This window comes from Merops nubicus, unplaced genomic scaffold (assembly GCF_000691845.1).
Source record: "Merops nubicus isolate BGI_N331 unplaced genomic scaffold, ASM69184v1 Scaffold52477, whole genome shotgun sequence".
Taxonomy (NCBI): Eukaryota; Metazoa; Chordata; class Aves; order Coraciiformes; family Meropidae; genus Merops; species Merops nubicus.
This window is the reverse complement of record NW_008623319.1, coordinates 5,179-32,506: the sequence shown is the minus strand read 5'-3', so window position 1 is coordinate 32,506 and position 27,328 is coordinate 5,179. Positions and strand designations below refer to the sequence as shown.

Sequence of the window (27,328 nt, the reverse complement as noted above, 5' to 3'; positions counted from 1 at the left end):
AATGTTATTAGCTCAGATAAATCGAGACTCTCAGGGAATGACTGAATTTTCTGGAGGAGGAATGGAGGCCCAGCATGTGACTCTGTGTCTAACAGAAGCTGTAGCTGTGCAAGGTGAACCTTTAGGTTAAAATATATCTATCTTATTGTGTCTTTTCTGTTTGAAATGCAGATAAAACTCATGTGGTGTATCCTAAATGAGCAAATCTAACAGACTATATTCTTAGTTAACTGGTATTAAGTTCACTAACTTCATTCTGAAAGGAAATGATGTCTTAATGTAAGGAGTGTAAATGTGCCAAAATAGGAAATAGAAAACCTGACTTTATTCTCATTATACTTTTACTGTTTTATACTCTGTACCTTCAGTTTATATCAAACTATGTATTAAACAAGTTTTAAAATAGATTTGTGATCGAGGATTGGTTTAAAATTTGTTTTCTGACTGCTTCATTATGTTTTTACATGATCAAGAATTTTTTTGTAAATCTGCAGTTTCAATAGGTTTTTTTGTACTTTTATCAGTACAAGTACACATTGTTATTTATTTCACTGTTGATACTCATTACCTAATTAATAAAACCTCAGCTTTGTAGTTATTCAGTGACATTGTAACCTTTTTAGTTACAGAAAGTCACATTCTAGCTGTCATGTTTACAGAGCAAAATCTTGAACATATGATCCTACTATATTTTCAAGTTTCAAAAATCAGAAAGCAAGTAAGAACTATCTCCTTTTATTGTTTCTGAAGTTGTTATGCTTTAAGTGGATGTAATCATTTGTGGAGGTGTTTAAGTTGTGATTTTTAGGGTTGGGTGCTGGTAATAGTTAATATGAACATTTTTCCTTGCTAGATGGTGACAACTTAGAAAACATGGAAGGTGTAAGTTTGCAAGCAGTTACCCTTGCTGATGGTTCTACTGCCTATATACAGCACAATTCTAAAGGTAGGTAAATGGCAGGGGTTGATTTTTAACCCTGTCTTTGGATTGTAAAGTCACGCAAAATTTGTACAATCTTTATGAAGTTCCATCTCCAGCTGGGTATTACAGGTATTACAACAACAATATAAATATTTATTTCTGCTACTGATAAGATGCAGATATCAAATACAGAACATAAGCCCAACAAAGGTGAGATGATCTTTACATTTCAAACCCAAATTTCAACATTCTGCCTACTAGATGGGATATGAGACCTTTTCTATTTTTTTTTTATCCCAGAATTTTAAAACCTCTGTGATGTTATACTGTGCTTACTCTTTATCATCAGGAAATAACGTTTGGTATTTTGTTGATACTTTAATCCAGAAAGTATCTACTGTGGGTTTAAACTGTGATGAGTCATACTGAGTATTTTTTTAAGAATTCTAATTGTGTGTTTCAGGTGGTAAATTAATGGATGGCCAAGTGATTCAATTAGAAGATGGTTCTGCTGCTTATGTTCAGCATGTACCCATGACTAAAAGCAGTAAGTGTAATAATACAAGAAATAGATAATAAAATAATGTATTACTGATAAATATTGATGTTAAGTAATTAAAGGTCATTATAATAGCTTGTTTTTTTATTTTAATGGAAACAGTTGTGAGGAGATTCTAGGTATTGAGTGTTTAATCTTTACATCTAATGGATTTTTCAAACTATTGTTGAAGCATCATAATCCTTTTTCTGAGCAGGGGACAGCTTGCGTCTAGAAGATGGACAAGCAGTTCAGCTGGAAGATGGAACGACAGCATTTATTCATCACACTTCAAAAGGTAATTTTTTAAAGTGTGATTTATTACATTAGAGTTCAACAGAACTTCAGCAGTATAAAATATTGCTATTTTAGGCTATGACATCATGTAGTGTGATTCCCAGCACAGGTTACTTGCTGCTTTTACTTTGTGACACCTGGAAATTGTTGAAATGAGACTGGTTAAGTTCCTTATTTGGACCTCATGTAACAGTTATGCTTGGTTTGATTCTGTTTATATTTCACTTTTTTTAGCCCAGAATCACATTAAAGTAAATATGTGTCACGTTAGTAGAGTGTGTAAGCCCTTACACAGGTTTCAGCAGTAATTGCATGTGAAAACGAGGAGCAGGTAAGAATCAATTAATCGATCAGTTGATCCCTCTTGAGTTAAAGAACGTAGAGATTAACTTAAATTTTAAATCATGCTATTGATGATTTTGCAATTAGGTAGTAGGGCAGAAAATGTGACAGCTGACAGTCCAGGATGCAAATGTTTATTTTAAATGATAACTTAGATTTCTGCAGAAGTTGATTACATGAGTCTTGGAAATTGTATTGCTTCTCTTCAAATTGTGATCAGTAGATACTTTAAGTCTGTTAAAAGCAGTGTCACAAGAATTGCATTCTACAATAAGCAATACTAAACGGAGGGAATGTAATGAAGAATTTCTTCCTTAAAAGTCATCCTATATTTTATGTGTGTTTTGCATCTTTGCATGATTCTGTTAAAATTATTTGATTTATGAATTGTAAAATCTGAACTATTGACATCAATACATATGTTACACTATTTTCATTTTATTATTAGTGGATACAAAATGGAAAGCATGTTTGTCTTGCTGGTTTCCTTTGTAAATAAAGCTAGACCAATAGAACATGGATTTTGCACTTTTGTAGGTGTGCAGAAAAAAACCTGTGGGAGGTGCTGTCTTAAAGAAACATCTTCACTGCTATTCATAGCAATATTTAAAGTCTTCAGTTTCTCATATAGCAGTAGTTATATTTCTCATATATTTCATACATATGTATGACTTTAGGAGATGTTTCCTAAACAGCAGTAGTTACTCCTGTAACACACAGACCTTGCTATTCCTTATACTTCTTAATGCTTTGTAACATTGTTTCTCAGACAGTTATGACCAGAGTGCATTACAAGCAGTCCAGCTGGAGGATGGAACGACTGCCTACATTCACCACACAGTGCAGATGCCACAGTCAGACACCATTTTAGCCATTCAAGCTGATGGCACAGTGGCAGGCCTTCACACAGGAGATGCTGCCATTGACCCCGATACCATCACTGCTTTGGAGCAGTATGCAGCCAAGGTATACTGGAAGACATTTTCTCTATCCATAACATTTTAGTGTAGCATCACAAGGTATTTGGCAGAAAAAGCCAACTGTGTACTAAGAATTAAAGTTCAAATTACGAGAGTGTAGAAGAGAGAACAGCAAACTGTCACGACAGTTTTTTTGCTATCATGAGCAGCTCCAGTGTGTAGTGTTTCATAAAAAGAATAAAAGATTGAACATTGAAATGATATGGAGTCAGACTGATTTGGAAAGCAGTTTAGAGAAATAATACTTTTCTCTAAAATGTAACATTGGAAAGGAGCCTCTTGAGAGGACACTGTTTGGAAAGAAGGATAAAGTTAAATTATTCTTGTTTAGGCACTACTGTTTTTTTTTAATTTTGTTTTGTTTTTTCTTGGATTGGGAAGAGTAGGGCCTGGTGTATCGTACAAGGACAGCACATAGTATTAGGAGTAAAATAGATAATTTAGACAGTTACTAAGTTGAGAAAAAAATTTCTTTGATCCATACTTTTGAGAGTAAAATGTGATATGATGCTCAAAATTCATGTTGCCCACTTTACTGGACTTCTGTAAAGCATGATGCAAGTGTAAAAAGATAAAAGCAAATATGTAAATAAAAAAATTAAATAGAATCATAGAATAAAAATGTACCCAGGGCTTTTAGGTAGGAATGTGTGACTTCTAGTTCATGAAGTTCCTAAGACACAAATTGCTGGGAGACTGGGAGGGCATTTCTGGGAATGTATCACTATATGCTTGGCCTGTTCCTTTAGTCTTCTCTATAGTCTTCTGCTGCTTGGTGGAAACAAAATGGTGCACTAGACTGACCTTTAGTCTGATTCAGTATAGGTGTTCTTAATTGAATGCAGACTAAATCTTTCTTTAGAATCTAAGACAGTCTTATAGGAGGAACTCAAAGATCTTCCTGTGGGGTCCTTCCAGAATTTTGGCAGTACTGCAAAAAACAGAGGTTTAAAATGGGGTGTCTTCCTTTTCTTGTTAACTTTGACAGTTTTCTCTTCAAAACTTAAAAAGGTGAATAAAATTTTAAAGGCAGGTTTGGAGAATGGTGGTTCTCTGTTCCCCTCTCCTATATAACAGGTATAAATAGCAAAGATCAGTAGGCTCTCCAAGATCAGTGTAGAACCTCTGTAAGAGAGTTTCAGAAAGAGCTCCAAGAAGACTACAGAGAAGCTTACTGGTAACAGTGGAGCACAGATTTTTTCATTGTCCTTTGCATCTCCTTTATATAGTACTACTTTACCACATCTTGCAGAGCACATGCAAAGACTTAACTACAGACCTCTTAGTTTTGGGCTAAGTCAATGCCACCTTCCTCCCAAAGCAACCAAAAATACATCACTGCTCTCAGTGGACATAAAGTCAGAAGATCTGTGGTGGCATTGTGAAGAGGTTACAACACACACTTTTCTTCCATAAGCTGTTTTTCTGTGACTTCGCAGCAGCTGGCAAAGTACCGTTCCTAGGATTTGTGTATGCACGCAGGTTCTGTTTGGATCATTTGTTTCCAATGGAATTGATGAACTTCTAACTTCATGTCAGCAGTTCTTTTCTCAGCCAACAACACAAAGTTCAAGATGAAGTGATTTAACTCCTTTCTGTGCAGGTTCTCTCCACTCCCTGCGAAAATTTGGAAGAAGGTCCCCAAATGGCTATTGTTTCCTTAAAAAAAAAAAACAACACATCCTCTTTTCCCTTTGCTTGGGTACTTTCCTTTTCACTGTTTTAGCTCAAAGTTGCCAAAAGTATGTTGCTCACAATTACCTAACTTAGAAAGGTAGTATAGTCTGAAAACCTCTTACGGGACACGTTCATCTTCAATCTCCAGGCGAAATGTTCGTAGTTGATGCTTTGAGCAAGATCCTTTACACAGCTATTGATGTTCTCAGGAGCCTGGTATGACCTCCTTAATGAAAGGGCAGAAGCATACCAGATGAGTTAGGGTTTCTGCTAAACTATTTTAGAAAATAATAAAATCACTTGAGAGTAGATATAGCTGCATCAGTCTCAGCCTTGAGTGCAGTGAATGCACAGATGCACAGAGCCTTGTGTGAATGTCTGTGCTCAATACAGAGGCAATCAAGGAATGGGGAACTACATTAGGTATACTTCAGATTAGTTTTTTCTGCAGTGACGTGTAAGACACTTCTTTGAGTTGATGTATGTAAAGACTATGAGTTTTTTCAAATTGGGCAATCATATTTTTATCTAAATAAAAATTTCAAATTAACATCCACTTTAAAATATTTTCATAAGCTCCTTGAAAGCAGCAATACCTTCCTCCTCCTGTAAACTTTTTAAAAATAAACCTATGGATCAATACACAAGTGTTTGATTAGCTGTTGTAATTGTACTATTTTGAATTGAGATGTAACATGTTGTCTTGGGTATTTTGATGCTGAAGGAGTTGTGCTCTTTGGGACAAGTAAATTCTGCTTGACAGGGAGTGAGAGATACATTCCCTATTATAAAAGAAGTAAACATTTTCATTTTTTCCATCAGAATGCAGTAGTGTTAAATTTACTACTTTTTTTACTTTTTATTTTTTTTTAATACTTTTGTCTGTCAGTTTAACATACTTGGTTCTTAGTCTTTCCTACCTTATTTTAAGACAACTTTGAAATGCTCACTTTACCTAACCTATAATACAGGTGCTACAAGTAAGGTTTTCATGGAAGCTGACGTACTATAGGATGTTTCAAGAGGGAGCTAGAGAGCTATGAAATAACTGTAGCCCTCTGTTTTTCAGATGAATAAAAATAACCTGTAAATGTGTTTCCCATTTCAACTTCATTTTTCAGGTGTCTATTGATGGAAATGACAGTGTTAGTGGCACAGGAATGATAGGTGAAAATGAACAAGATAAAAAAATGCAGGTATGTAGCCCAATAAATAATTAAATATATGTCTTCTGTCTTGTCAGCACAGCAATGTGCATGATGGATAGTACTGTGTAGCCATGAACTAGGGTCTGCTCCTACTCTTCAGGAATTTCAGATCTCAGACCTATACAAATAGGTCATATTTCTCACATTGTCCAAGATCATTTCACTGGATTTTTAAAAGGTCTTCTAATACTTACTGTTTTCTGAGGTTTTTCTGTTAAAAGATAAACAGAAATTTTGCTGGATTTCTAAGATTTTTCAAGCTGACATGAATTTTTCATCAGTAAAGGTGTAAGTATTTCAGAAGTTCTTTTTCGGTGAAAGAACGGACTCTTTATAGTCCTTAGAGCAGAAGGAATGCTGACTCAGTGAATTCTTTTCTTCTCAAGAGAGACAATTCCAGACAAATGCCTGGAACTGTTCTCTCTTGGGCGTCTTATTTTGATTCCACTTGCCCTTTTAGAGTCCCTGACTTTTATTGTGGATTTTGCAAGTAATCAGTAGGTAAGTGTTGCTCCCAGTGAATGCTTAAGCAGAAAAATACTTCCATTTCTTTTTCTCTATTCACGTTGTTAGTAAATAGAAATATAAAAACCTTTTCAATGTAAAAATATTCAAAGTTCAAAAGGCAATGGAAAATAGTGGTGCAATTCCTTAAGTCTCAATTTTTTTTTACCTGGGATCCATAAAATCATGTATTTTTCATGATAACATTTTTATTAAAGGAAAAGACAAAGCAAAATGTATTCTAGGCTTTGAAGAATTATGAACAACAAATAATAAAGTCCCTCACATGTTCTATAACAATCAAAAAAGGAAAAGTACTGTATTGAGAAAGGTCTGTTCAGATAAGCCCTGTTTTCCCTTTTTGTTCTGTTTAAGAGATAATATTTCTAACTAGACAAGGAAGAAAAATACCTTCCAATGTAAAATACAGTATTTGTGAAAGGAAGAATTACAGACTTGCCTCTGACAGTTACCTCAATCCTCTATTCTTAATTTCTTAAAAAGCTAGGACTCACAGTATTTAAAACTGCAGACAGTCCACTGTAGCCTGTGTGGCAGCACTGTGAAAAGAAAGAATGGCTAATGCAATCATTATTTATGGTACTGGAATATATTCCATAAAATGAAACCATGTAGAAGTTTTTCACAGTTGTAGGTTGGATTAGGGATACAATTCCCTAAAAAACAAAGTGTGAAATTCAAGGAAGAGTAAGACAAGGTCTTTTTTCATTTTATCTGGAAATAAGAGCCAATTAAACAAAATGACCTGTAACCATTATCCAGTTAAGTGTTGATTTCAGCCTCAGCCACAAAATAAAGTGAATCTGGAGGTTGTTTTATAAGTGTATGGGAACATATGTGCCATGTGGAAATGTGCCAATCTTATGGAGCATTATATATTGCAAATAAAATAAGAGCTAATATTTCAAAAGATATTGAGGCTTAGTCTCAAATTCTGACCCCTATAAGGTGACTTCAGTTGGCCAACTGAAGGGTCCTAAAACTATCAGTTATATATGAAAACCTTAATTATGTTTAAGTTAAAAGCAGGTATCTAGTTAAATAATGATATATTCTGAAATAATGTGTTATTTGGGATGTAATAGTCTCATATTTAGGAGTAGTGTTAAATGAGAGTATATTTATAAACTTTCTACGTCCACACAACACAAGAGCAGAACAGATGTCATGCTGCTTAGTACTCTTGAATGTGGTTAGGTTTTTCACCAAAATAAAAAGGCATAAAACCTCTTTGCAATTTCTGCATATGAAAACAAAGGAGTACTTGTACCCAAATGGATATCAGACACCATTTCCTTTCAAACCTGTCCCATCTGTTTAAAAAGCAGAATTGTATGACTGAAGTTTGTATGTGTACAATATAAAAAATGTTATCTGAGGTCTTTGTTACCGTTTTTGTTCTCCTGTGTTACCTGTCTGAACTCAAGATGCATTTGTGATTTTTTAAAATTAAGAGTTGTATTTTTCAACTTTTGTCTATTTAAAAGCATTTTGAAGTACACAATTCCTCTCAACAAGTTTCACGTTATTATAAAGGTGCTGTATTTGCTATGTTTTTCTAATTTTTGTGCCTCCTAATTTATGAATATTTATTTAGTGTATTATCTTCTAAGAACAGTAATTTTAATACAGTATCTGTCCTTGTTGAATGATAATACTAACTAAATCTGTAATAATCCTCAAATTAACAAATGCACTGTGAAGGAACACATCTGCAAACAGTTGTTCAAACAAACAAATGTGCATGATGTTCAACTGGTTTTTTTTTCCCTAAGTTTTCCATTTGCTGTTCCTCCCCCCTGCCTTATATAAATCTTGATACTGATAAAGTTATGTCTGGTTAATTCTTTACAGATATTAGCATATTGATTATAGAACTGTTTTAATATTCTTTAAAACTTTGGCATACTTCAGCTTTGTAGTGGATCTTAGCAATTATACATGTTTCTATGCCAAAACAATAAAGAAATACTAGCAAGTTTAGTGATAGAAAAAAAAATAATTGCTTAAGGGAATGTGTTCAACCAAGTGTATTCTTTATCCTTAATGTGTTAAAATTACCTCTGTGATTCATGATATCCTAAGTTAAACAATAGTATTAGTATTGCATTTCTTGATTCATGAGGTTATGTTTTTCTTCATTGTTCCAGAGAAGCTTTTCTGAAGTGCTGGAGTTGTACATTCAGTTGATTAAAAATTTCAATTTTGTGTTCAATTTTGCTTCTTTAGTCTTAAGAGCAGTCTGAAGGTACCAGGGAACACCCTCTCTAAAGAATCTAAAGAAAAGTTGTTCTCAGTCAAATTTATGATCTTTGTAAGTGAGGAATTAGAGGTCCCTGTGTGGTTGCAGGGCTACAGTCTAGCTGGCATGAGGGAGATGTGGTGGGATAGATCAGATGCCTGGAGTATTGTGATGGATGGGTACAGCCTATTCAATATGGCCAGGCGAGGAAGGAGAGGAGGGGAGGGGAGCTGCCCTTCATGTGAAAACTGCAGGACTGCTTTGAGGTGGGTGATAAGCCAGTCTAAAGCTGGTGGGTCAGAATTAGCTGTCACACCAGTATGGGTGGAATTGTGGTAGCTGTCTGCTACAGAGTTCCTGATCAGGAAGAGGATGAGACCAACTTCAGACAACAAGAAGACTCATGTTCACAGGCCCAGGCTCTCATGGGGGTTTAACCACCTGCATCTACTCGAAAAGCATCCCAACAGGGCACACGAAATCCAGGAGGTTTCTGGAGTTCAGGAGTGGCAACTGGCAACCTAAAGCAGATTATTGAGCAGCTGGCAAGGCGAGACACTGCTGGACATCATGCTTACCAAGAAGAATTAATTGGGAATGCAAAAGCTGGAGGCAGCCTTCAGGAGTCTCCATTTTATTATCTTAGAGATACTCAGAGCCTATCTGGATGCTGGCATGAGCAACATGCTACATCTGGCTCTGATTTGAGCAGAGGGTGTTGGACTAGATATCCAGAGATGCCTGCTCTCCTCATCCATTCTGTGAAATTCTGTTCTTTTGACAATCCAGAGCAGAATTGGATCCATAAGAAAAGAGAGGGGAGTTTAAAAGAAGAATGGACCTTTTAAAATACTCTTGATTACTTTGCATACAGTTCTATCAAATTGTTAACATTTGGTCTTCTTTCTCTTTCTTCAGTTGTATGAATGTTTCTTGCATATTAGCGCATGAAGAGACCTTTAAAAAGGGTTGAAGTTGCAGCACAAAGCCATTCTGTACATTTTCCTGTCGTGTTATGCCAGAAAGGAGAGTAGAACCAAGCTCAAATTGCTCTAATTGGTTTGATCAAAACACATGCATCGCAGACAAAGTACAAAATGCTTTCCTTCATTTTCAAAAAGTGCTCATTATAAGTGCATTTAATTATTGTCTGGCCTTTGCATGAACTTGGGTCTGAAGGTAGTCCGATTTATGATTAATCTCCCTTAGGAATGGATCCAGTGCCTTAGATGTAATCTAAGCCTCTTCCGTCTGTTAATTTGGTCATCTTGCCACTGAGTTTATATTTCAAATTATTTTGGTTTTGTTGTTATTAGGCTAATTAATGCATGCATTTAAATTTGCTGGCTACAAGTAAATGTTTTACAGTTTCTTGGTTTCATCAGAACTTAACACTTTTTAGTTATTTATTTTTAGTTTGTTTGTTGAAGACTAGGAAGTACATGGCATAGCACAGAAGCAAAACAAACCTGTCAGAACCAGTTCTGGCTTGATAGCGAAATAGCGCGTGGCTTTTCTGATCCATTGTGATGGTGGGATTTTAATGGTGTTAATTTTTTTCTTTTTTTCATTTAAGATTGTCTTGCAAGGACATGGGACAAGAGTGACTGCAAAACCTCAGCAGAGTGGAGAGAAGGCCTTCCGCTGTGATTACGAGGGCTGTGGGAAGCTGTACACGACGGCACACCACCTGAAGGTGACGTGGCGGGAAGCGAGCGCTGTTACTTTGCCCATGTCATTTTTTTGTTTGATGGTTTGCGTGGTTAAAAGTAACAGCAATTAACAGAGAGACAGATGCAATGGTACTGCTTTGTCAAATACGTATTGGATTGATTTTCCAATAATTGCCTGTCCAGGTGATCAGCTGATTTTGCATAGTATCATGGATAGTTGAAGATGTGGGATCATGTTAGGTTCCTATATTGCCAGCATGTAAGAGATCTCTTCTGATAGTTTCTAGCAGAGTGTCACAGAAATTCTGAAATCCACTGTTCACTTTATCTACTTTGTGTGTGCATGATAAGGCAAAAATTCCAGTTTCTGAAAGATTTTACCATTGTAGAAGTCTAACTCTTCAAAACAGTCCAACATTCAAAGTAAAAAGCTGGAACATCTGCTTTACAGGTAGCAGCTTCTTAATTGTCTTTCTTTTTTCAATTAAGTAAAGGAAATACTGAAATAGTAAAGGTGTAGAGCCGTTCACATTGAGGTGAAGTTGCAGTGCTGCCTTGTTTCCGACAAAACGCTGGAGTCGGTGACTCCATGAATCATGTTAAAATGGTGTCCTTGCTATAGAGGTTTCATGCACTGTAAGAGGATCATTAGAAGCGCACAGTGAAGTCAACAATCAGATATGAGTGGGCTGTGAGGCACGTTTGCATACTGTCTTTAATGTAGTTGCACGATGGAGATTTTGTGTGTTTGCAGAAACGTTTTTTTGCAAAACTGAAAGGATCAGGTTAGACCTTGGAAAGAGACATCTTTAGTTTTAGGGAAAACATTACCGTATTTCATTATTTTTTTTTATCACCGATTTAAAAAAGACTGTTGAATATGAATCTTTGGAAGAGAAATTAAATATGTTGTCTTTGAGAATGAACTCAAAGACATTCTGTGTGGAAGTAATCAGATACAACATTTAATTAAATCAGTGTCCTGGATGTTGTGACAGGTGCATGAAAGGTCACACACAGGAGACAGACCTTATCAGTGTGAACATCCAGGATGTGGCAAAGCCTTTGCAACAGGTAATCATTCGTAGACTAGTTCCTCCTGCTCGCTATTGTTTGTGTATAAAGTATGCTTTTAATACTGCCTTTTTTAAACTGTTATGTAAAGAACTTGCCTGGGAGAACTGAAGACAAAAAGGTCATTTCAACCGCATAGCATAAAGGACAGAGGATTTAACTCTTAGTTACTGAAGGAGGAATGAGGTGAAACACTTGAAACTCTCCCTTACTCTTCACCTGTTGTGCTACTGTCAGATTTTATGTTGAGGAAACAGGCCTTTCTTAACATGAAACTATTAGTGTAAGTTAAATAACATGATAATAAGAAGCTGAATCTGTTGGCTAGAGTTAAGTACCTGTTCTTGCATTGCAAATTTGAAAGGAACTTTGATGGAAGATGCTGCTTTAAGGGTTCTTTATTGAATTTGTATCAAAGAGTGACACTTCTCATGAAGTAAACTTCATATTTCACACAGACTACTCTGTTCATAAATGATGCTCTCCCTGAGATTAAGTTTGATTGTGCAAAATGCAGTTGTGAAAAATGAAATGTGGATGAAAGTGAAAGAGCAAAGCTTGTCTCAAATTTTTTTCCTTGAATGCAAATCAGTATGATGCTTAGAAAAGTTAGGCTCTGTTTTAAACAAAGTGTTTTTAAAGTAACTTCATATGCTCTAATACATGTAGCACCATTTCTTTGAACAGAAACAAACAAAAGGAATGCTGATAAGAAAGGGTCGCTCCCAAGTTTAATTGCATAGTGTTTGTAAAGGGCTTTCAAAACTACATAATGAAATATTCTCTTCCTTTGCAGCAGACTGATGTATGGCTATAAACAGCTGTTTGTCTGTTAATACCGTCCATATTTTTTATCAGAATTGTACCACTTGTAGTTCAGCAAACCTTGTCTTTGGTAAAGTTCATTTTAAGTACTAAATGCTCTCAGTTTAAATACTAAGAACTCTTTCAACTGGATCATGACATTGAGTTTATTTCATATGTTAGAATGCATTAATGCTCAGCTTGATAGACATGCTCTGTGTTTTTACAAACATCAAGAACAGGAATTTCAGCTGTTTTGGAGAGAACGTAGCAAAATGAAAGCAGGTGCCATCTTCTTACAGAACGTTACTTTGTCTTTTAGAAACACATATCACTTGTGCACACAAGTAAAAATCAAATTCATTTTCTAAAATGTCTATTTCAGGGTTCTTTAGTCATGATCTTTTCAGGGAAGTGCAGAAAGGAACACTTTGGTAAAATGTGCAAAATAATTTATAGAAGGCCTGATCCAAAGCTCACTTTGTATTGGTAGAGTTTTTGATGATGAGTTCCTAAAAGTAATCTTAAAGGGACTAAGTGTCCATGACCGCTATCAGTTGGCACCTATATATGTGTTGATGTTAATAATATGTTTTAAAATAATTAGTGTTTAGAGCCTGGATAGCAGTAAGCTTTTAATGGTACCGATTTTTTGTATGAGTGAATAATTAAATGCCATTTTGATGACAGTAGTGGTAACAGAAAAAAATGGGTGCACAGAGGACACAGCTTCCTCAGAAGGCAAAATAAATATTTGTCCACATTATATTTATTACTGTTTATCCTCTTGAAGGGAAGGAGAAGCATTATGGAAGTGTACTTTCTTCATAAATTAATTTCTGAACCATATCTAGAGTTCTGCTGCGCTGTGTGGTAGAACGAAGAGCTTTCAGAGAGTAAAAGAGCAAATGCTATTCATCAAGCTTTCTGATTGGAATGGCAAGCATAGCTTTTGATGGTGATGGTTTATGAGTAACCTAATTTTATATTTATACTATTATAACGTCCTTTCTGATTCTTAGGGTATGGGTTAAAAAGTCATGTTCGAACACACACTGGCGAAAAGCCTTATCGGTGCACAGAAGAAAACTGCACCAAATCATTCAAGACTTCAGGGGATCTGCAGAAACATATCCGGACCCACACAGGTACTATTATCACACTTTTTTTTTTTGTTAATTCACTTTTTTTTTTTTTTCTGCTTTGATCATTCTGTGAGTTTATATTTATGAAATCAGCCTGTGTATATTCTCTTTCTGAAGCCCATTGAGCTCAACAGCATTTCAGCATGGTAAGCATTTACTGCAAATCCAACATGCTTTTCTTGGAAAAAGTGCTTGAACATTCACACTGCTATTGCAGATGCACTAACTTTTAGCAATGCATTGCTTCCATTCCACTGAGTCACCTGGTGCCTTCACAGTTTCATTTGCAGCTTTCCTGAATAATATGGCTTGCCTTTTAGAAATACCATCAGTGTTCTTAACTTTTGGTGCTTTAAGATAACTTGCATGCCAGCTTCATGAAGGTTGATAATTCTGAGCTTGTTGTTGTCCTGATTTCTTTTCTCTTCTTTTAGTAGTAAAGTGAACAAAAACATCACACAAAATCAATGGTTGCTAAAACTTCCAAATGCATAAAAATATAATCTTACTTGCCTGCTAGAAGACCAGCAACTTTTTCCACTGAACATTCTGAATCTTAGAGAGTAAAAAAAGGGGAGGGAAAAAAAAAAGGAAAAAAAACCCAAACACACACAATAAATATACTTTTCTTAGATTAAAAGAACAATGTGGAGGGGGGCGAATAAAATCAGGCAATAAAAATTATAAAAACTCAAGATTACATTGGGATAATTCTGCTTTCTTGCACTTCCATATTCAAAACCAGTTTGTTGGGATTTGTGCTGTCTTGATGTTAATTTGTTAATAAGGGTGAAGTAAAATTATCACCTATTTTCAGTTCTAGAAGAGAACTGTTTGATATTATGTAGTACATCAAATACAGACTATGAACTGAAAGATTTCTGTAGTATGGACAACCTGATTAGCTGTAGACTGTTTACTTCTTTATGGCCACAGAAGTTGTATGGCCATTTAATCACTTTCATCTAATTTAGCAGTTGAGACAAAAGACTTGAGCCATTTGTATGTAACCATTTACCCATTTGACCAATATTAATAATACAGTCATAGACTCCCAGCAGTCTAGGGACTGGAGTTCAGGGCTGTCTCTTTTTTTTAGATTTATGAGTAGCTGCAGGAAGCCAAAGAATGAGAAGAAAATTGCACCAAGTCCTTTGAGCAGATGGACAGAGTAGTATATGCTCATACCTAATGCAAGCTACTGCAGTGCACCTGATGGAGGCAAGTGGGCTCTGCCCACTCTCTCCCATGGCTCTGAAACCTTTTCATTCCTTTGTCATGTAGAGAAGGGTTAGAGCTTTCCTCGTTTTCTGCCTGTTTTAGCCAAAAGTGATTTTTCCCTCTCTTTCAGTGGCAGTCCAGTCTTTCTGTTGCCTTTAAATGCTTGCCTCATGTTCCTCCATGTGTTCCCTAGACATACTCTTGTGGTATCAGAAAAACTGGTGTGGATGGTTCCTCATAGCTGCTGTGGGGTACATCTTGAAGGCTTCTGACTTGCTTTGCATCTCTAGTGCTAGAAATCTCAGTCACCTGGAAACTGGCTGCTTTTCTAAGAAATACATTCGAAAGGTAAAGGCTGGCTTGGCCAGCCGGTCAGATGACATTCTTGCAGGCATTCTTTAAGAGCAGTCTGGTTTGGTTTCTGTGCAGTCTGTTGTTGGGTGGGGTTGACTCTGCAACCCTGCTCCTTTCAGGCATGATTTGAGGTCCTGTGCCTGAAGCAAGGATTAGGGGAGCCATGGTAACACAACACTGAGGCAAGTAGCTTCATACACACAAACTGACTTGGCAGGAAGCTGAAAAACCTTCCCAAAACAGCAGCCCTGGGGAGTGAATCCTGCTTTCCTCTGCCAAGGAGCAAACTACTTTGGAGTTTCATGGTATTAATGTCTGTATCAGGACTTTGTTTTTTATTTCTGTCTCTTAAGTATGTAATCTGCCCTCCCTTTCTCTCAGATTCTTCTCTTTGCAAAGAAGTACAGTGCGTGGAATGTAGTATGAGATTACAACAGGACATGATGTCAGGTGGTTTGCATTTCTCCAGGGTTAACCCCCTTCACTCTACCTGTCTGTGTGCTTTGATAAATCTGAAGAGTGTTGGGGTACTGGGGTATTAGACAGGGGCTGGCCTTATCTAGTGTTCATGGTGAATGTTTTGGTGCAATGATGCAAGTTATAATGCTTAAATTTATATTACGCATATAGACATACTTTAAAATGAACCTGTATTTGTGATTGCTTCGGCTTTAAGGTTTGAAACTTGAGTTTCAGGACTGTCTCTTTGCCCTGCAAAAAGAAAAAAAGTTGGTTCTTCTCATGTAAGGTTAAGTGCTTTCTAGAATGAGTCGTAATAATACATTTGTATCTTGCTTCTATGCTAAATCATGAAGACTTTTTCATTTTATAAGTTACAGTTGACAAGTGTATAAATGGTATGATGCATTTAGATTATGTATGTATTAATTGGTAGGGGATGATAAATACATGTTAGAATAGGGACAATGAACAAGCTTATCCAAGCATCTGGGTCTGTTTTATACATCATAAAGTACTTCATCATTTAGCTTATGGATTGTATGATTTCCCTGAGTTTCGCCAGTTTTGGCTACCGTGGTGGTGTGTTTGTGGTATTTCTGACTTGAATGTCTCAAAGAGAGAATTAGGTAGCTTTAGTTTCCTACACTCAGTCTAAGTGTAACTTAGGATTTTTTGTTTTTTTTCATAACTTTTGCATGTGTACCTTTTTTTTTTTTTTCTCCAGGTGAAAGGCCCTTTAAGTGTCCCTTTGAAGGATGTGGCAGGTCATTCACAACATCTAATATCAGAAAGGTTCACATCAGGACGCATACAGGCGAAAGGCCTTATTACTGTACAGAGCCAGGATGTGGGAGAGCTTTTGCCAGTGCAACTAATTATAAGAATCATGTGAGAATACATACAGGTATATATGAGTGATGTTTTGTATTTTGAAGTGGAATCTGCTTGGGAGAGGCTGTGTCATTCTCCTTGTGAACACTGTTTTGGTGGATTGTAATTGAGTATAGTCATGTTTAGATGACCTGGCTTGGTACTTCTCTTTGGGGCTCATCTCCCTTTAGGTCAGCATAGTTAAGCAGTTTGGTGTCCCACCTTGCTGTCAAGGCAGAATAATTTTGGTTTGAATACAAAGTTCTTCAAAACAAATGCGAAACCTTGTCTTCAGTGGACATTGTGCTAAATCCTTAACAGAGTTCTGGGGCTTGATGCTGTTGTGAGCTGTTTCTTAAGTAACAGTAACACACAAGTCTGAGCTTTACTTTGGCTCACCATCGTGAGTCATCCTTTCATTCCAGCTGTATTTTCTTTGCTGTTGGAGTGGTGGACCAAACCTTCTTTCTATAGACAGAGGTAAAAATACTTCTCCAACTTGATTGGCAGGATTAATCAGAAATAATTGGCACAAATTCAAAAGCTGTAAAATGTAAAAGCCAGTGATAGCCATAACATCTTGGTAGCCTTTTATATTTTATAGAAATACAGACAGGTTTCAAAGAGAAATGTTTTTTATCTCAGATTATCTTTTCAGTTTATAATGTAATTTGGACATCTGTTTCATTGGCTTTTAAATGATTTTTTTTAATATTAAACCATAGTTGTTTAAACATGCATCCTATAGATTTCTTCAGAGCTTGAAGACTCAAAAGTAAGTAAAATTGTATTAGTGTATCAACATACCTGACCATTGAGTATGGGGCTTCCAGTAATAAAATAACAAAATTCTAAATAGGATGCCAAACTGACATTATAGCTTTCAGCCTGTATCCTGTAGTTGGGTTGGCAGTGAAGGCATGTCATTTGTTGCCAGTTTTCTCTGCACATCCTGGATAAAGTTCTCTTTATTGCTTTTGTTTTTCCATACAGGGGAGAAGCCCTATGTCTGTACAGTTCCTGGTTGTGATAAACGTTTTACAGAGTATTCCAGTTTATACAAACATCATGTTGTACATACTCATTCCAAGCCCTATAACTGTAATCACTGTGGGAAAACATACAAGCAGATTTCTACACTTGCTATGCACAAGCGAACAGCACACAATGACACAGAGCCCATTGAAGAAGAACAAGAGGCTTTTTTTGAGCCACCTCCAGGTTAGAGTTTCAGTCTGACTCTCTTGTGAAAAACTGGGCTGGATAATATTTTGTTGGGTTTTTTTATAACCAAGGAAAGGAAAGCGTAGATAAAAAACTGAAGTAGTTAATAAAGTTTATTTAACTTCTTTGTAGGACTTTTTAGTGTGGTAGGCAACTTGTAAACAGAAACTGAGAGAGCAATTGACCTGCTCATAAACTCATTTATAGCAATCCTGGGAATAAGAGGGAAAACTGAGTTGCAGTCCCAGCAAACCTGCTGTGAACATCAATGTGAAAAGGGATGTGTGAGAATTTTAAAAGTTGGTTTGTAACCTACTGGACTTTTGTTAAGGATTTTTGTAAGTGTGTTTATACCTGTGGTTGGTGAGAGTCTTCAGTGCAGGGGTAAAGGCACTGTCTTGAGAAGAGGAAAAGTCTCTTTGCAGCACCCTGATGCTGTGCTGCTTTTGCTGTGGTTAACAGCAGTTTCTGTAAACAGAACTAGAGGCAAAGGCAAAAATAAGGTCATGTGCTGCAGTAACTTCTTACAATATATTTTTCATGGTATCATGAATATTGAATCCTATGACTGTACAATATCAGCCTGAAGGAAGCGCTGTGACAGGACAAATGTCACTTGTCAAATTGTGATTTTTAGCTGAGACCAAAGATGCAAAACGCACAAACTGTTTTATTCGGAGAAGTTGCTTTACCATGTGCATGTGGGAAACTATGCTCAATGCACCTTAAGCACATTTGCTATAATCCAATTTCTTTTAAGGGAACGATAAGATTCATTTGCTGAGGTTAAACATTTATTTAGATAATGAACTTACTTAAATCTTCATACAAAGGAATCACTGTGTTTTTCTGTATGTTTGTTAATTAGTAACTCTTAAAAAGCTGCCAGTTGTGTTTGCATGGAGCCTCTTGTATGGAGAGGTTCACATTTAATGAATGAATTAAAAATGTTTGTCACCATTTTAATATTTGCATATAGGCTAAATATATATATTTTCTTCCTCTGTAGTATTTATACATGTTAAAATTAATTGCTAAAAGGATTACACCCTGTGTTCCCAAAACGACAGACTTTCTGAGTGGCATTTGATAGCTCTCCTTTTATTTTTCTCCTCTTTCCATTAAAATTTTTACATTTGAATGTTTAAAACTGTCAAACTAGGCAGGCATGTAATCCTTGTAATTTGCTTTCCTGGCAGCTTTTAGAGTATGTAAACTACCCTCTTCCTTCCTTTCTATCAAATAGGTCAAGGTGAAGATGTTCTCAAAGGCTCCCAGATAACTTATGTGACTGGTGTAGAGGGAGAAGATGTAATTTCTGCACAGGTTGCTACAGTTACTCAGTCAGGACTAGGTCAACAAGTAGCACTAATATCCCAGGATGGAACACAACATGTAAGTAACCACAGGGTTAAAGACCTGACAGAAGTATTTTGAGAATTGAGGCCTTTGTAGAGACTCAGTGTGCTTTCTAAAATCAGTTAGGGTTCTTTGTAAATATGCACATGGGTTTCATAAGGAAAGAAGCTTCTTTGAAGCTGAGTCAGGATATGTTCAGGGTTGGACTTCCTCTGGAGTCCTTAAATAAAACCACGAATTCTGACATCTGAAACTGTATTGATACAAAGCTGGATTTGTTTGCTGTCCTTGTTATCTTTGTCACCCTCAAAGTAGAAATAGACTATTTTAACAATTGTTATATATACAGCCTAGTTTCTGAGGTTTCTCAGAATTCTCTGATTATTCAATTAATATCTGATGTTGTCTTCACTGTTGTGTTGTCTGCACACACCTTTTTTGGAGGGCAAGGAGGGAAGGAAACGTTTCTAGTATAGGTGCCTGCTTTGCAAGCTCTTTGATAATGTGCAATTCTTACCATTTCTAGCATAAACAAGAGGATAAGGAATGCTTTTATACTACCTTCACCTGAAAATCCCTGTGGATATGTTTTTTTAATGAGTCCTGTGAATACATTTTTTAAGGATTTCATATGAAGCTTCTTTGGGAGGGGATTTCAACACAATTATTATGTTTAAGTTTGGCAATATATCAAAAACATATGCAGAAAAGTTTATATCTCAGCTGAAAGGTAGCTGAAATACCAGTAGCATATGAAAGATATCTTCTAAATTCAAATTGCAAATAAAATATTAAAGGGGGCTGTTATATTGCCAGCCCTTGACATTGCAGCAATGCTAAGGAACTGGCATTTTTATCCTTGATATGGAGTTCTTGCCTTTATTTAAATTATCCTTCATCTTGACTTTAGTTCTGGGATGTTTTATTACCTTGTAAATCAGACATCAAGTCATGTATCTGATTCCCTAATGCATTTATACTGGAGACATCAGTAATATATATATAATACATTTTTTATCAATTGCTTATTTGTAGTTTAAATTCTAAGTCTGTCTAGGCCTTTTTAGTATATCCATTAAGATAAAGGTATGTCAGGTGGTACTACCTTGAGTCACATTGTCTCTTATGTAAGACACATGCATAGTTATCTATCATGCTGTTATTTAGGATAAGATTTGATTAACATGGAGTTGTAAACTTTGGGGGCAAGCATGCATCTGGTTTTATTGTTACTGAGAGCCATAATTTAATTCCTGTAAACAGATAAGTGTATCTGAAAGGTCATGATCCCAGTCAGTAAAATGAGTGCAGTGAAGGCTCTTTGTCCAAGATGGGGACCTGGCCAAAAAGTGACAGTGATTCTGAAGGAATGTATGAGCCTGCTGGTCAGGAAGTGGAATAACAGCTACCAGATCTTTTGGCCAATAAGTTACTTGTGAATATGGCTTAAAATATTTTTTTTTCCTGCTGGGTATGAACAAGTTACCTTTTTGTTCTGGATTGATATGCATTTTGTTTCAAATTAAGAAACTGAACTAGCAGCAGTATTCCTACTGAACCAACTAGCAGGAATTTCTTTGATAAATGCTGTTACACTTCAAATGCATGTCATCCTTTTTTTTTTTTCCCAAAACATACTTAAAAATATACATTATATTGCCAAGAGCTAAGACTCAGGTATGACTTGAGCAGCAATCAAACTTTCTTTTTTTACTTCAGGAGTTATTTTGTCTTTCAGGTCAATATATCCCAGGCAGATATGCAGGCCATTGGCAATACTATCACTATGGTAACACAGGATGGCACCACCATCACAGTCCCTGCCCATGACGCCGTCATCTCTTCTGCAGGAACACATTCTGTAGCAATGGTTACTGCAGAAGGCACTGAAGGGCAGCAGGTAAGATGTTATCCTGCCTACATGTGTGATCTTACTTTATAAGATGACATAAAATAAGTACGGAAGACGTCACAGATCTATCATTCACACAGATTTATCTAAGTAAAGCAGTTTTCAACACCTGGCCATAGCATTCCCCTCATATAAGTATGATGTATTCTACGCTAATGCTGTATGTCAACATGTGGTAGAAGGTTTTATAAACAGTAGTTGGGCACAAAGAAAAAATTCTGAGGTACCAGTCGAGTAATTGTTTAGGTGTATGTAAAATAAGACTGAGAAATGCTAAGTGTTTTCCCTGAAGTCACATAGTAAATGAGTAGCAGAGCTAAAAATAGAAACCAGTATGAACTGTAACTTTATCGCTTAATATTGTAGGATTGTAATTTCTTTGGCAGAGAGAAAACATTTGTGTGAGTGTATATTATCTGTTTTGGTTTTAATATACAAATACAATAGCTAACTTTTTAAGTGGAAGTATAGTGATATAATTTTTAGTCTTTGTTAAAATGCATTCCACTGTCCTAAATCAGATGTTATAAGCACATTTATTGAACTTCTTTGCAGTTATGAGGATATTTATATTTTGAGTCCTAATAGATAACTTTGAGAATACAGTGATGGCAACCTTTCTTAAAAAAAAATGTTTTGCACAATAAAATTATGCTCATGAATAATCACAGCTTGAATTTAAGCTTGAAGATAACTGTTGTATGAGGTCAGTAATGGTAGCAGACCTGTCATCCAGTTGATTCTCTTCATTTGGACTTGAAGGTTGCTATTGTGGCTCAAGACTTAGCAGCATTTCATAGTGCATCTTCAGAAATGGGACATCAGCAACATGGGCACCACTTAGTGACTACAGAAACCAGACCTGTTACACTGTTGGCTACATCCAATGGAACACAAATTGCAGTACAGGTAAGATGGTATTAATGCTTTTTTGAGTGCTTCTTTCTTGTAGAACTAGAAGTTCCTTGTCATGTAACAACGTGATTCAAATAAGCTTTCCTGTCCAGTGGGAATGTAGCAAAGCTATTTGTGTATGCAAATTTACTGTGGAATTGGGACTTAACATTTTGTGGTTTTGATCCTGTTGTCTGGGTATCACCACAGACACAAATTTTGTTTTAGAGAACCTGGAAAATCACAGGAACCATACATCCTGAAGCAGTATACAGTTAGGGGGAGAATAATTTTCATGGTTGTGATACTCTATGAATTTCAAAGGGAGTCAAGTATATGCATTTGTCTGCAGTATGATTTGCATGACAGGCCTTAGCTCTGACAAGTACCAATATAAAAGAACACCCATGTGGCTATGTAGAGAGGAGATGCTCAAAAGAGTTTCTAAACAAATCAATATTAAACAATGTAAGTCAATATGTGTTCTTGGAGGGTTCTTGGAAATAGCTTCAAATAGAAAAAGAAATGCAGAAAATGCACTTACAAATTTAGTTTCCAGGGGGTAAAATGTACTTTGCATGTGGAAGCAACAGCAGCTTAGGTCTGGTTCCTTCAAACCTCATATTTGTGGAAACTAGTATTAGATCAAAACCTTTGAGCATTTTAGACTTGGGGTTAATGCTGCAGCCTATGTGTATATATGCATGGTACACTGTTTAGAGATCATACTGAAAGGAATTGTTTTAATATCTTCAACCAGAAATGACAAATTGCTATTTTCCTCTTTTTTATATGGAAAACAGGAGGTCAGATGCTGATTGAAGAGCTATGAAAATCAAGAAGCTCGTAATTCTGAGCTCCTGTCTTCTTAGCTAAATTGGCAGTAATCAGAACTGTAAGAGAGAGCATATCAGAAGGCAGCTGTTTGCATAAGAAAAAAAAAACCAAACCACTAACTTGCACCCTCAGCAGTGTGTCCTTTGAATGGAAGGAAAGTAGAGGCACTCTCTCCACATGCCTCTCTTTTGGTACCAGCAGTGAAACTTTTGGTGAAATATATTTATATAACTTAAGATATATAATACAAATAGAAGAGATAGAATTAAAAATTAAAATATTATTGATTATTCCTGAGTTCTTGGTTGTTTCTTTTTTTTTTTGTAGTTTGATACTAATAAATCAATCCATTTGCTTTCTGAACACTGATATGCAGCAGCCTGATAGCCAGATTGAAGTCCTAAGGAGGTGGTGACAGCTCCTCCCGATTTGAGGGACTCCAGAATGTGATACCCAGTGACTGTAAAAACAAGTTACAAGTGATATGTAGAACTGTCTTTTTTTAGGATCTATCCATCTGTCAAATAGCCTGGTTTTGCTTTTCACACATGTATCTTCCTCCTGAGCCAATAGTAATGGCCAGTTGAGGTTGTCTTCAGTGTTCCCATCCCTCGATGTATGTACATGATATATGTATTATAAAACTCCATGGATTCTTCCTCAAAAATTGTCTTTACTCAAGGTTGGCTGATCTTGCTTCTGAACATGCTAGATACATTGATGGCCTTGTAGTTGCAACTACAAAATAAGTTCTTTTCTGAACTACCGTAGAATCAGAGAGTCTACGTGTACACTTTATATAACTGTATCTTAGCGTCATACAGTGTTCCAGAAGGCTGACTTTCTGCAAGAAAGTTAAGAAAAATGAAGATGTTTGATTTACCAGTGTTAAAATGTAATTCAGCAGCCATAATGTCTTTTGAAAGCCCTTTTCTTAGCTCTGTTATATCTGCCAAGTTGAAATATCATCTATTTGTGTGTCACGAAATGTTGACTGTGCAGCAGTTCTTTGAAGAAAATTTATTCAGTGGATACATAGAAACTAATTTTAATCTGCTATCAGAAGCTATCTTAATTGTCATGCTGATTAGATAGCTGCCCGTATATATTACCCAGAAGAGGTGTCACAATACTGATCACACTTATTTGTGATAAAGTATTGATCTGTATCTAGGTCTTTAGTTACATCTTTAACTTGTTTTACACACTTATATCCATATGTAATTTGAATTGACTTGTGTTTAAATGCATTTGTTTCAGCTTGGAGAACAACAGTCTCTGGAAGAAGCCATTAGAATAGCCTCCAGAATACAACAGGGTGAAACACCAGGGATTGATGATTAACTTCTAAAACTGCCGCCAGAACAATAGAGTGAAAGGTACTTTATTTTCAATCAACAAAGGTCCATGCCAGCAGCAACCGTATCGACTTTGAAGTTCCCCGCTCACCGGTACTGTGGACACGTTTTATGCAAGAGCCAAGAACGTTTTGTAAGTTTTGTGTGCATAACCCTTGGAATGGACTGACATCATCTACTTCCAACCATTGTATGTCCAGGAATATGGAATTAGGATTATATGGTAAATTTCCTAGTTACCTTTTCATCAGATTTCAGACTGGTCTACAAGCAAGTGAAAAATTAAATAGAAGCATTTGAAATAATTTTTAATGGCATGTACAAATAAGGAAGGCATTACTGAAGATTTCAGATGTTTTAAATGCTATTAAAGACCATCACTTCAAGAACCTTTACAACTAATAAAGACAACAAAACCTTTTAAATTGCATTCCATAAATGGAACAGTCTTGAATTTTGAGCCTACTGTAAATCTTCGTATTTTGATTTGTTTCATACAGATTTGAATACCCTTTAGATTATCCACCCCATCTCATTCATTGTAAATACAGACTGTTAATGCTGGAAGTGCTAATTATATTATCTTTAAATTGGATTATGTACAAAGAAGAAACTTTTGGTTGTTCCGTATTAAAGGAAGTAAATCTAATTATTTAGTTTCTTTACATATTTTACTTAAGATGTTACTCTTGAAATTATTATGCAATAAAATATAGCAAGATTGTATTGTCTAGATAGGATGATATTGTCATGTGACATACTGTTTTACTTTTTAATGAGACTCAAGTTCAAATTATTTATTTACGGCCTTGTATAATTTTTTCCAACGTTTATTTATCATAAACTTAAAAGTTTTGACATATTTTTTGACCATAGTCCACTGTAGTGTGTAGAGTACTTAGTGTTAATAGTTATTTTTAAGCATTCTAAAACACTACAAGAACAATTAAGATAGTATTTAGTCAGCTGATTTTGACTAAAAAGTAAACTACCTGTTTTCCAAAGGAATATTTTCAAATGGTGCATTTGCAGCATAAATACAAGTACTAAGAGTCTATTTTCAATAGTTCTGAGTGCCTGCTGCTACCATTCAGTACTTAGGATATGCTGATAATAAGTGCTTCTGAAAATCAGGACACAAGTTACTAGAAAAAAAGGGATTAATTAATGATAATGTAAGTACAATGCTCCTTTTCACCTATTATTCTATAAAGGAAAAAAATCCATTGTAGATATGTCTAACGCATACAGTAAAAGGTAACTTGAATTTTTTTTATTTGAAAGTGTCTTTACTCTTGTCTTGTAAGCTTGTTAAGCAAGTTAAAATTTTTTTGGCTTCATGTAAGACTCAGTGCTTATTTTAGATGAGTGTCAAGAGCACTTCTGAAACGAGCGTCACCTTTTACCTTCTCAAGGAAAGGATTAAACATCTTCTGGATGAAGTGTTAATCAAGTAATCATAAGTATTGTGAGGTACAGGTTTTATATAAAAAATAAAGTCCATAACTACTTAACTTGAGGTGTTTGGCCTCAAAAAGGCTAAGTTTGAATAGAATGAAGCCAATTTATTGTGAATTACTAGATCAGCGTGGGTTGCAGCCTTTTATGTTTTTAATGCAGGTGGTCAGCTGAAAAGTGCAGTGCAAGAATACAGTACTGTGGGATAGATGTGGACAAAGCAAGACTATTCTCTGGATCCATTACAAAGTAAAACTTGGAAACATTGCTCTTGTCTGTAACTTCTGTGTAAGATTGAGGCTGCTTGCTCACTTAGGTGCCGGTTTTCCTGAAGTGTTGTAATTCTTGATATCCCATGGAGATAAATGTACTATGCAAGGAAGATTAATTGCCTGTCAACTAGATCAGTTTCTTAGTACTTCTCACCTTTTAGAAATTAAAGATGTAACATTTGACATGAATGTTTAAGGTTTTTTTTTCTTAAATTTCATTACTAATAGTTTCTGGAAACCATGGCTGGAATGGTGGCTTTGACTTAACAAACAAATAACTTCAGTTGTTATTTCTTTTTGTTTCCCAGGACATTGTCTGATCACTGTACAAAAGTGAGTATTCTTTCCTCTTTCATACTAGTTGTTTTGTATTCATAACTAGTGCAGTCTGGGGAAGCTGTGGTAATTTTAAAATTGTCTCTCTTACTGGTACCTTACCAGTTACTCTTGCAAAACTCGCAAGTCAAAGGTTATGCTTCTATGTTTTGCTGCCTACCCTGATAAAGGAAAACATACTTACTGAATAAATAAGCCAGACTCACTTAGACTGCTTAGTGTTTAAAGAGAAGCTGATATGGCTATGTGTGTCTTAGCTGTGAGGCCTGTATTCCTAACAGACTTGTTTTCAGAATGGAGAGACTGGTGTAATTTTTCTGCCCTGCTTCCATTCAAGCTGGAGTGGAAGGAGCTGTTTTGGTAAGCTGATGCTATGTCTCAGGGTTGGAAGGACCTGTAGTGGAGATTTGACAGAACAAAATTGGGTTAGATAGGAATATTGGTGAAAATTATTTCAGGAGGAGGAAACAAAGATTATGACAAAAAAGACTGGGCATTTAGCAGTAGAGGTATTTTGTAAGAATAGAGGTAGTGTGCCTCTATTCTTTCCCCATAGATTTTATTCCTCTTTTTGAAAGTTCTGTCTTAAAGGGAATGCTTTGACACACTAGAAGGAAATAAAGTGTAAAAGAGGAATCTGACAAAGTAAAGCAACTCAATATATCAGTGCTTCTTAGAAATTGACTCCCACATTTCCAGCATTCACAGTCACAGTTTTTCTTTCAGATTTGAATTCCAGAATTCCAGGCCTATAGTAACCGCTCCCCTAAAATAAAAACAACCTCTCTAGACTTGGCAGTCAACTTTTCCCTTCTAAATGTTTCTAGGTTTTCACTCCTGTGGGCTTTGCTTTTCTTTACAGTAGTTCAGTGCACCTCCCGACAGTAAGAGACAATTATTTTCCGTGCTTCAGGCTGATGACCTATTGTGCCAGACACACCACGCATCACAATGGGACAGTTTTTACCCTAAAGAGCTTATGCCAAAACACACACCAAATAGGCTGACGCTGGAAGAGTGTGTTTTTATAAGAGTAAATCCTGAAGCCTGACAACAAAGTTGTAAACAGCCGTAAACCCCGATGGTATTATTCATCTCAGCAACCGATCAGCTGACCGATACCAGAGAGACTCAGGCAGAGTGGGAGAGAAGGCATGTGGTGTCTGCTTAGCACACAAGGGCAGGACGGGGCTGATAGTCCAGATAAACAAAATGTCTGACCTTGAAAGGCAGTTCTTCTTAAACTTTACTCGAGTTCTTAACCTTTGTAACCCCTCAAATACTGCCGGGAGTCTGTCTGGATCCTCTGCTTTCTGTGAGGATCATGCTGCGCTAGGACAGGGA

The 27,328-nt window shown here is 36.1% G+C and overlaps 1 protein-coding gene across 3 annotated transcripts; it reads left to right on the top strand.

The window, feature by feature from the left end:
• On the top strand, positions 1-24,567 carry ZNF143 (zinc finger protein 143). Of its 3 annotated transcripts, none has more exons than XM_008945018.1 (15): positions 1-113; positions 854-946; positions 1,386-1,469; positions 1,678-1,758; positions 2,869-3,065; positions 5,878-5,952; positions 10,308-10,427; positions 11,403-11,478; positions 13,305-13,430; positions 16,189-16,368; positions 17,328-17,555; positions 18,805-18,953; positions 20,656-20,817; positions 21,592-21,738; positions 23,821-24,567. In XM_008945018.1, exons 1-15 carry the CDS (start codon positions 2-4, stop codon positions 23,902-23,904), a joined length of 1,914 nt encoding a protein of 637 aa, XP_008943266.1. In that variant the 5' UTR covers position 1; the 3' UTR covers positions 23,905-24,567. The 3 variants fall into 3 exon arrangements, with proteins under 3 accessions (XP_008943266.1, XP_008943265.1, XP_008943267.1); XM_008945017.1 differs by having other exon boundaries at positions 2-113; positions 1,675-1,758; XM_008945019.1 differs by lacking the exon at positions 854-946 and having other exon boundaries at positions 2-113; positions 1,675-1,758.
• The last annotated feature ends 2,761 nt before the right edge of the window (positions 24,568-27,328 follow it).

What these genes read in the sequence shown, in the direction of transcription:
- ZNF143 (XM_008945017.1), top strand. Translation starts at nt 2, where the DNA reads ATGTTATTAGCTCAGATAAATCGAGACTCTCAGGGAATGACTGAATTT. An exon ending in AGAAGCTGTAGCTGTGCAAG is followed by an intron (nt 114 to 853) that starts GTGAACCTTTAG and finishes TTTCCTTGCTAG; the next exon opens with ATGGTGACAACTTAGAAAAC. An exon ending in TGGCAAAGCCTTTGCAACAG is followed by an intron (nt 11,479 to 13,304) that starts GTAATCATTCGT and finishes TCTGATTCTTAG; the next exon opens with GGTATGGGTTAAAAAGTCAT.